We start from the raw sequence: 10,213 nt of genomic DNA, 5'->3' as shown, positions 1-10,213 counted from the left end.
TCCCTCTGATCCAAATCATTTAACATTAAACAAATGCTCCACTCCTTCGAGGTGAGGAAACTCGAGAATTGCAAACCCCATCTGTTCAACAAAAGGGGAGCCTAAGGAATGCTCATGTTCATTCCACATAAAGGAAGGATGAGGAATGTGTTGGTCGAATACTGAACATGGCAGTGGATTGGGACAATCAGGCTCATCTGGCTTCAACAGCACAAGGAACAACTTTCCAGAGGGAATAAAAGAGCCAGGGAATTACCTTCACATGCAGCCCTGCAGGATCAAGAGAGATTCTTGACCGTGGATCACAGAGCTCTGACCATCCCCAGGGAAGCTGCAGCGGGGTGGAGCCATCCCAGCAATTCCCTCATGGAACCCTCTGCCTGCTCCCACCCGCAGCAGCTACAAGCAGGGGAACACCCAAAAGAGGTGTGAAACGATCCAAAGGACAGGAAAACAGGGCATCCAAGCACTTTGTGCACACCACAATGTTATTAAAAATATATATATATATATAAGTATTTTTAAATCCTTTGTGCACATGCGAGACAGAGCTGCCACGGGGGTGGGATTTCTCCGGGAAACCTCACCTGTCCTGAACAAAGAAATGTGGCTACTTGCACAGGATCACAGCAATTCCCCAGCTGCCTTGGGAGCCCCCAGCCCATCAGCACATCCCTACCCCTGATCCACAGGGGATTTGCAAGCCAAAGGAAAGGAGCCAAAGACATCCTAAATATTCACCCTAAAGGTGCCACAGGGACCCTTCCTGCCCGCAGGGCAAATCCCTCGGGTTCTCCAAAGGCACTACCAGTTTAGGGGGAAGTGGGATTTAAGGATGCGCTGCCAGTTTGCAAGGAAAGATCATCCAAGTGACAGGAGCACTTGGCAAGCAGTTTTCACTGTTTTAGCAGCAGATCCACCCCAAAAAAAAAAATCTCCTGACACATTCACCTTTGGTCCTACACAATCAGATCCGAACCAACCACATAACAAAGGGCTGCAGGAAAGAACCCGGCTAAGTATCAGCCAAGGGAGTGAACCTTCAGGGTCCTTGAGGGGAGATAACTCAGCCAGGGCTGTCCTGAAACACAGTCAAGAGGGATTGGGGGTCCCCTTTTCCAGTTATCAGCTGCTCCAGGACACCCCCTAGCTCACACCTGGTTCTTCCTCAGACATCACAAAATCCAGAGCTTGGCAGATGTCACACATGTCCCTGGTGAGCTCACAACTAGGGCTGGGCAGAGTGCAGGCATTCCCAGCCCTTTTGGTGGTTCTTTTGGAGAAATATTCCTTTGGGTTGTGGCCCCTTTCGTTTGTAAACATATCTGTAAACCCATTAATTACCTGGATTATCCTGCCAATCCTGCAAAATTTAATTCATTTAACTCATTCCCAAAGCTGTTCTGTCTGAACTATCACCCTCCCACCCTCGTTTGTGTAAAAGATACTGAGAGCTCTCTCAGCTCCTCCCAGGAGATGGTTACAGTCACTTCCCAAAGAAGTAACCTGATATTGCATGAAGGAAAAAGGATCAGCCTGGAAAACGAATTTGATGCTTCCAGGGCAAGGAGATAAGAATATGAGGCACAGGGACAGCTCTCAAGCTCAGATTTCAGGTGCTGAAAATCACCTAGGAGCATCTCCCTTACCTCACCCTTTCCCCATGCAGTGAACAGCTCCCATCTTTCCCCAGAAATGTCCCCAAAAATGCATGTGAAGAAAACGGGTTTGGTCCCCATTCCCCTGCCCCAGCTATGGAAGGGCTGGAACTGTTAATTAAGTCACTATAAGCAGATATAAAACTTGAGCACTGGAGATTCCACTGGGATTGGACCCTCCATCATTCCGGGCAGCCAGTGCTGCTGGTCATGAGTCATCTGGAAAAAAAAAAAAAGAGACACTCAAAATCAGGGGGAACTGAGGTGACATTCCTTGAGATGATATTCCTCCTCAGCTTCAAACAACCTCCCCAGAAATCGAACTTGTGGGATGTAAACACAACATTGGGAAAACAGGAATGGATATCCCTGTGAGACTGGGACTTTGAACGGTGATGAGACTTGGAAGCAATTCCCAAAATGAGAAAAAAAACCAACCAAACAAAACAAACCAGGAATTTTGCTGGGAAAACAGGAATGCGTGTCCTGATAGGACTGGGAGATTGAACTGCGATATGAGTTGGAAGCAATTCCTAAGGTGAAAGAAAAAAAAAAAAAAAAAAACAAAAAAAAACCAGGAATTTTTGTTTTCCTGTCTAACACAGGGAGGCCCAGACTGGGCACCACGTCTGCCTCTCCCAACAGTTCTCTGACCCCACAGCAGTGTCCAAATAACCCTGGCAGTGAAACTTTACTGGGCCAGAAAGTGAGGAAAAGTGAGACAAATCCGTGTGCCAACACAGAGACCACACACAGGCATTTTAATTTATGCAGATCTGGTTGTAGGAGCTGTGCCAGAGCTCCCACGGCTTTGGGAAAGGAGCCTGAGCCCCTTGTGAGGAAAAGAGCAACACACAAAACACACAAAATGCTCTCTCACCGTCTCAGGTTCCGGGTTTCAAACACTGTGTCCTCGTCACTGTCGAGGGAGCCCAGCTCGATGTTGTCATCCTGGCTTGACAGGAGCCCGTACTTCTTCCTCTGGGGCTTCTTCAACCTGAAATGAGTTTTGGGCTCGTTTCTGGGGCCCTCGGACCTGGGGCTGAGGGACACGGAGAGTACAGTGAGTGAGCTGCTGCCCCAAGCCAGCAGGAGTGGAGACGGTTTAGCGCTAATTACCTCGGGTAATTAACAGTGCTGGGGATTTACAGCAACGATGCACTGAGAACTAGAGCCCTGCCTGGCAGAGGGGGGGAAGAGATTCGGGGAAAATGAGCACAAACTCAGGGATTAGAAACGGGATTGGGGCAGGCAAAGGACAGGGGACACCGTGACCGGATTCAGGGGGACGGGGACAAGCAAGGGGGACCAGTACCAGGACAATCAGGGTGACATCCCCGACCTGGGAGAACCGGGACAAGCAGGGCAGATCCACGAGCCAGAGAACACTGGAACACAGCCTAGGCCAACGGGAACAGAGACTGGGACCAGCAGGGACACAGCCCCGGGTCAGGGCACACCAAGACGGAGACAAGACCAGAAGCAGGACCAGCAGAACACGGATACAGCCCCGGCCGGGTGCCCATCCCCTCCCCGCACTCACCGGAACGCCCGCAGCACGAAGTAGAGCGCGGCCAGCGCCGACAGAGCGCTCAGCACATAAACCGCCCGCCTCAGCACCGGCAGCCCCGACCCCAGCGACAGCCTCGGCCCGGACTCCTGCTCCGATCCCGACTGCGTCTCGTTCCCTGTGACCGCCCGCGGCGCCTCCGTGCTGTTCCCCGGGCTGGGGGCGGCGGCGCGGCCGAGTTGTGGGACGAGGAGGAAAAGGAGGAGGAGGAGAAGGAGGCGCGGCATGGCCGGGACCGGGACCGGGGCAGCGGAGCGGGAGCGGCGGCCGCAGGAAGGCGCCGGGACGGTGCGTGCGGCACAGGCACCGCCCGGGCCCCGCGGAGCCGCTCGCGGGTTCCGGGGCTGCGCCGTTCCGGGCCGGCCGTGACCCGCTCACGGAGCAACCGCGTGGCTCCGACATTTTATCCTCAGGGTTGTTGTTGTTGTTGTTGTCGTCTCCCCGCCTCGCTGGCTGTTGTCGATTCAGCGGGGCCGTGATTTCTCCCTCACTGCAACGCCCAGTCCGTCACAGACGCCATTTTCCACTCGGGGTCATCCTTCCTCCCTCAGGGCCGCCATTGCCCTTTGAGGACTCTCATTCCTCACTCAGACCCGCCATTTCCCCCTCAGGTTTGTTCTTTCTCCCTCAAGGCCACCATTTGCCCCTGACGATCATTTCTCCCTCAGTGTCGCCACTTCCCCCTCATAGCAGGACCTTCTCCCCCAGAGCCGCCATTTCTCCCTCAGGATTATCCTTCTCCCTTCAAGGAGGCCATTCCAGCCCCATGGTGAAGACAGCTAGAAACAGGAGCATTTTGAATATTTCAAGAATTTCTATCCCCCACCTTTTTCCTCTGCAAACACTTCTGGCTGACCAGGGCTGAGTCACCAACCTTCAGCCCTGCTCCACTTCCCCATTTTTCCTGAGAGAACAGCTAGCTCAAGCTCCTTGCACACACCACGGCTTGCTTTGCAAAAAAAAAAAAAAAAAAAAAAAAAAAAAAAAAAAAAAAAAAGGCATTTTGGCAAAAAAATGGGTCACCCGAGCTCAGGTTAGACCCACGGCACCCAAACACCTTCCCGATTACGCCACTGGGTTCCACATCCAGCCCCTGGATCTGGCGATTCCCTCACCCATCCCAAAAAGGCATCATTAACTCACTGCCATAATTAGCAATGCCAAAAATAACACCTCCAACTAGGCTCTATTTTTGCACCTGTTCATTATTTCTGCCTGCGTCTAAGCATCCTATTTAGGCAGGTCTTACAAAGCATTATTTGTAAGTATTTTTCAGCCTGAATTAATTTAAGCCTCACCTGACTGCATTTTTATCAGCAGACTTCACACACTCCTCAGCCTTCATTATATTTAATACCCTCCTGCATTAACATGCAAAAATCCTCACTGGTGAATTGCTCAATACAACCCCCAGAAGTGTGTCATGGCTGATTGCTTTTTTAAAATGCTGCTCACTTAGATAATTTGAAAAAGGTTAAAGGAGGAAAAGTAGGTTTTGTGAAGTGAGCTCAATAATCCCTTCCTGCAGGCAGGAACTGTCTGGAGACTCTTATCAGTGGAAAATGGGGAACTGATGGCTCTTGGGCAGCAAGCCCTCAGGGCTCCTGAGTGAGCCCATCACCAAATTCTGAGTTTATCCATTTAAAAAACATGGAGAGAAAAGGGCAGGATGAAGCAATCAACTCTTTAGCACAAAAAAGGGCAGGAGCAGCTGAGATCATCAAAAACTCTCACTGCTCTCACCCTGCAATCTCCTGCCAGAAACACAGAGTTGTCAGCCTCTCCCAAGACAAATCCTCCTCAATCAGCTGCCACATTTTTGGGATTTAGCCAGCAGGACCTCATTTTCCATGAGGATCATACATCAATCTGCTTGGAGCAGTGTCCACCTCCAAGCACCACAGAGGTGGTTTGTGCTGTGTTCTGAACTGGGCTGTGCACCAGACAAATACTTTTGCCAAGAATATTCCGTTTCCCAGAGAAAGTACCACAAACATTTGTTTTTTCCACATTTCAGTGTTTTATTCGCGTTTGATTGACTTGGCTCATGTAAAAACGAGCAACACCACTGGAATAGGGAGATGAAGAGCTCAGAGCAGTGTCTTGTCCTTCTGTCTTCTCTGACGTGTCTCCGTGCTGAAACGGAATGGAGACAAAGAGAATTGGAAGGTGAATAAAGATACAGGAATGGAACAGGGTTACTGCACCACTTAAGAGTTCAGGAATACAGAAAAGGGACACAACAAAAGAAAAACTCAGGAAAGGGATGTTACCTGGTTGGCAAACTTGCTCCAGCATCCCTGGAACGCAGCTCTGGTCACTCAGGATCCGCCAGCCCTCCGAGGCGCGTGCCGGGTCCCTTCAGCCTGCTAAAGCAGAGAGGCATTAACAGGAGCCCTGGGCAGAGGCTGCTCTTGCCCCCAACCTCCCCACACAGCTCACAGCGCACGAGGGTCTCACAAGCCATCGCTGAACCCATCACACCACAAAGCACAGTCTGGGAAAACTGTTCCGGGCCGGCTGCTGCCCGTGCTCAGCCAGCCCATGGTTTGGATCCCCTAAGCAGAGAGTTAACACTTGGACATGGCTGCTTAGGAAGTGTGGGCCATGGGAAAAAGTTAATGGCAACAAGTAGGATGGCAAAGAAAGCTACAATTAAAGTGAGCAACTTAATGAAGTCTAGGAAGATTCTCAATAGATGAACACATATCGAGTCAGGGAGTTCGTTCCAATCTTGCTTCCGTACCTACAGCAAGACACGGCTGCATGCCCAACTCTGATCTGTGGAACTCAAGGTGTGCCACAAGCCAAAGGTTGCATACGGCATGGGTTAACGTTTTTCCAGCAGCTGACCAAAATTGTCAAAAGGAATATTTCACAGGTACATTAGACTTTCAAATGAGCTCTCAACAAGAGGAAGGATGCGGACATGAGCAAAAGGAGTTACCTCGAATTACAGGACTATTTCCACATATGAACTAGCCAAGAGAGCAGCTCTCGTCTCAGAGGTTTCTGTTGGAGGCACAACACTTCTTTTCTCCAAGGACACTGCAGTTTCCATTTGCTAGCAAAGAATTCTTAGAACTTGTAAGCAATGACACAGCTAAGCTAAGCCCGGCATTCCCCTACATCGCACACGCGCTCGGCACGCAGGGAACAGCCCAGGGACTACAGCACTTGGCTCTTATCTACAGCTTCCCAGTGTAGGCTACAGCAGCTTTGAAGAAAACATCTATTATCCTTCCTAACATTCCAACTGTATTTCACTCCTAGCACGCCCTCAGGTTTGTACTTCCAGCCTCTACAGACAAGTTTTGACTATTTTATGTGAAATTCGTTGGCCAATTCAGATGCCAAGACAGATTTTAGGATTTAAATTCCAGCGCCTGGGCAATCGTCCGGCTGGCTCTGCCACTGTCCCTAATCTCCTCTCGCTCCCAAGACTGTTCTTCATCTCCAAGGGTTGTGTTGTGCAATGAAATGTAAATGTCAGGAGCAGAGTTCATTTCAGACGGTCTTTTAATAGGCTTCGTAAAGCCAAAGAAAACTGTATACAGGAATCCTTTACCACTTCAAATACAACAGCAATGGAATATGCATATTTCTTCCAGTAAAAAAGGACAATATAAATAAACATTTTCAAGAACCTCTTTATGGTAAGTTTGCAAGTCTAGTTCTGGGTCATTTACATCATTACAACAGTAAAAATACCGTTATGCAGGTTGAACATACAAGCATGTTTCTCTTTAGATATATCAAGGTGGTTTGCCTTCCAACGGAACCCAGGCTGCATTCCTACCTTGCTACACTAAAGGAATGTTACAAAAGACGAAGGTAATGCACTTGGAAAAAAAAAAAGAAAAAAAAAAGGAAAAAAAAGTCCACAGCTTGTTCAGCTTCCAGTGAACATTGGTACAAGGTCCTTTCTAGCTCTAAAGAAACTGAATTGGGGCCCCATCTTTAAAAAAAACCAGAAACGAACACCTTGGCTCATTCATGGAGGATAAAATAAAATCTGAAGTGCTTTCAAAAAAAGATTAAAACCACTTGAAAGCAGAGCTTTCTCCAAGACGGTCTAATCAGACAGTCTCGTCTCAGAAGCTGCCAGGCTGTGTATGACAAGATCAGAACTGATAATACTACAAAAGTGAAAATACAAGTAGATGTACTACACAATAACCATTTCAGCGAAGCTCCAAAAATCTTTATAAATACAGCCATTGGAAGGACGATCTTGAGTCAGGAAGGATTTTTACTCGTTGTGTGTAGCTGAGGACAAGAAGCAGGCACAATTGTAAAGGCACTGAAGCAAAGACAAGTTCCAGCATTTTACTCCCTTTGCATTATTCCGAGGCTACGGCTACTTGGCTACTGAGATCCCCCACCCGCGGGTCAGTGCGTTAGGGCAGCCAGAGTTTGGGCTCCAGGAACACCTTTTTTTTTTTTTTTTTTTTTTAAACACTTGCTTTGCCTTAGATCCGAGCAACTCCTGCACATGCATTAAATTAAGACTCTCCCGGCACCACCACGTCCACAGCCTGAGCCTGCCCCAGCTCCAGGCTCAGGCTCAGCAGGTTCAGAACTCCTACAGCACACGGACTCAGCGCTCCCGGTCGAAGCAGGACTTACCGTAACTGTCGTAGCTGTCTCTGTAAGAGCCTCCTGAGTTCCTGTCTCCATAGCCACCTTGACTCCTGCGGGACAAACAGCACCTGCTTTACAGCTGCTCAACTACTTCTTCGCTGGTTTGAGCTGCCCCATGACTTCCCCACAACCCCTGGTGCTGGCAGAACCCTTACCTGCTATTATAGTAGTCTCTGGAGCCATTATAGCCTCCACTTCTGGAATCAAATCTGCTGCCGCCATAGCCTCTGTCTCCACCTCCTTCGAAAGGCACAGAAATGAGGTTTTTTTAACCATTCTAACAAGTGACCCCCCCACACACCTCCCCTAATCCAGAAATGACTGACCCCCCACACACTCACCTCTGGAGAAGCCACGGCCCCGGCCTCGGCCCCCACGGAAGAAGCCCCGGCCCCCCGAGGATCCCCCTCTGTAGCCACGGGATCTGTTCTCGGAGGATTTCCCAGCTTGGTCAACTCGGATTTGACGGCCATCTACAGACTAAAACACAACCACAGTTAGCCAAATTGAAATATTTAAATAGAATGAGTTGCACACCTTCACAATTAGCTGAGCAGTACCAGGACTTACTGCTTCTCATAACATAAACATGTACTTCAATAAAGCCAAGTAGGCAAAGAAGCTGATGCATTAATATGTTAACTGTATTTACAGGAATGCCTGTAAAGTCACTATCTCAGTCATCCACATTCCATAATGGAACTTCATAAATTTATATTCCTTATATTTATATATGTAGTTTTACATATCAATTCATATAGCCAGATTTTTTACAACTGTGTCATTTCATCTAAGACATTGGCATTCATCTCTTTTTCCACACAGCCTACACAGCAGCACACAGAATCTCTTCCTCCCTTATCAAAAATAAAGAACCAACTCCAGAGCCTCCTCACCTTTCCATTCATGGCCATCATTGCGTCTTTTGCATCATCGATATTTTCAAAAGTAACAAAGCCAAAACCTCTGGATCTCTGAGTCTCTCTGTCTTTCACCACCACGACTGTGAAAAGGAGAGGCAAGAAATAAAAACCCATCAGTACCCGGGAATTTCGACAGACTAAGGAAAACTGTCTCATCTTGGCTCTGGAGTCTCACCTTCAGAAATCTGTCCGTATTTAGAGAAGACTTGCTCCAATGACTGTTCATTGGTGTCGAAACTGAGCCCGCCGACAAACAGCTTTCCCTCATCTGATGCCATTCTGACCTGCCAAACCAACAGAACCGAGTCAGCGACTCAAGAGTACCCACATGATCCCCATGAGGTCTGTAACATTAAATCCTTCTAACTTAGCTATTACAACACCGGTGCGATCTCACACTCCCGGACGCCTCATGCGCCTCTGAACCCACGTTTCGGGTTATCTTCCAGCCATATGAGGGGTGTCCCTCAAGGTGGCCGGGAGCGAGGGCCCACCCGGGGCTCCGCGAGGCTCAGGGCCAACGGCAGAGGAGCAGCATCGTGGCCGGACCCCGGCAGAACCCGCGGCCGGGCCGGGTCCCGCCTGCCCCGGGTGGGACCCCCGGTCTCGGCCCACGAAGCTCCGGACCCAGCGCGCATGCGCGCCCCGCCGCGCCCCCTACCGGCCTCCCCCGCTCAACGCCGCCCTCTCCCTCCCGCCCGCCGCCATTTTGCACGGCCGCGGCCCGTCGCCATTTTGTTTCCGTGCGCGTCTTTCCCCCCGCCGCGGCCCCTTCCCCCACACGGCCCAGCCGGGCCGGCTTAGCCGCGCCGCCGAACCTGCAGAGAGTACGGATCGGCGGGTCTGGAGCCGCGGCCTAGCCTGCCGCGGAACCCGGCCCTCCGCCCCTGGGACACGGGTCCGCTCGCCACGGCCCACCCGGCCCGGTGCGGTCGCGGTCGCCCCGCGTAACTGTGCTCACCGATGCTCGGACGGTGTAAGGTCCACCAAACACTTCAAAGCCTCAGCGAAATGTACGGCGAGCCTGGCGGGGCGGCGCCTTATAAATGCCCGTGCTTCATCCCGCCTATCTCATGAATATGCAGATAAACCCCTCTGCAAGGCGGGGTGACACATCACCAAAGCGCTGCCGCCGCTGCACCTCCCGATTGGGCGGGATCTCATTAATATTAATGAGCCGCACCGGGATCCGACGGCAGAGGCGCGCAAACAAAACGGCAGCGTGGCCCCGCCCCCTCCACCCACGTGGGGGCGGGGCGCGGAGGACGGCGCCTATTGGCTGACCACACGGAGGCGGGCGGGAGCCCCCCCTGTGAGAGGGAAGGAAGTGGAGGTCGCTGATTGGCCGGGGGGCGGGGTTACCACGCCCCTCCTGTGGAGGGGGCGTGTCCATGCTGGCCCAGTTTCGCGCCCTTCTC

The 10,213-nt window shown here is 50.9% G+C and overlaps 2 protein-coding genes across 5 annotated transcripts; both read right to left on the bottom strand.

Annotated features, from left to right (window-relative positions):
• Positions 1-2,534: 2,534 nt before the first annotated feature.
• Positions 2,535-3,455, bottom strand: FAM174C (family with sequence similarity 174 member C). Its single transcript, XM_062510387.1, has 2 exons — positions 3,202-3,455; positions 2,535-2,700 (listed from the first exon to the last, which is right to left on the bottom strand). Exons 1-2 carry the CDS (start codon positions 3,453-3,455, stop codon positions 2,535-2,537), a joined length of 420 nt encoding a protein of 139 aa, XP_062366371.1.
• A 1,775-nt stretch (positions 3,456-5,230) lies between these two features.
• Positions 5,231-9,952, bottom strand: CIRBP (cold inducible RNA binding protein). 4 transcript variants are annotated; one of them, XM_062510378.1, is made up of 8 exons: positions 9,757-9,950; positions 8,971-9,079; positions 8,769-8,875; positions 8,214-8,352; positions 8,028-8,112; positions 7,858-7,922; positions 5,502-5,597; positions 5,231-5,364 (listed from the first exon to the last, which is right to left on the bottom strand). In XM_062510378.1, the coding sequence occupies exons 2-7, from the start codon at positions 9,071-9,073 to the stop codon at positions 5,590-5,592; spliced, it is 507 nt and encodes a 168-aa protein (XP_062366362.1). In that variant the 5' UTR covers positions 9,074-9,079; positions 9,757-9,950; the 3' UTR covers positions 5,231-5,364; positions 5,502-5,589. The 4 variants fall into 4 exon arrangements, with proteins under 4 accessions (XP_062366362.1, XP_062366363.1, XP_062366361.1 ...); XM_062510379.1 differs by having other exon boundaries at positions 5,502-5,594; XM_062510377.1 differs by lacking the exons at positions 5,231-5,364; positions 5,502-5,597 and adding an exon at positions 6,730-7,497 and having other exon boundaries at positions 9,757-9,952.
• Between the last annotated feature and the right edge of the window lie 261 nt (positions 9,953-10,213).

The sequence above is a fragment of the Cinclus cinclus genome, chromosome 28, assembly GCF_963662255.1.
Source record: "Cinclus cinclus chromosome 28, bCinCin1.1, whole genome shotgun sequence".
Classification (NCBI taxonomy): domain Eukaryota; kingdom Metazoa; phylum Chordata; class Aves; order Passeriformes; family Cinclidae; genus Cinclus; species Cinclus cinclus.
The sequence above is the reverse complement of the archived record's forward strand: the minus strand, read 5'-3'. Positions and strand labels throughout refer to the sequence as shown.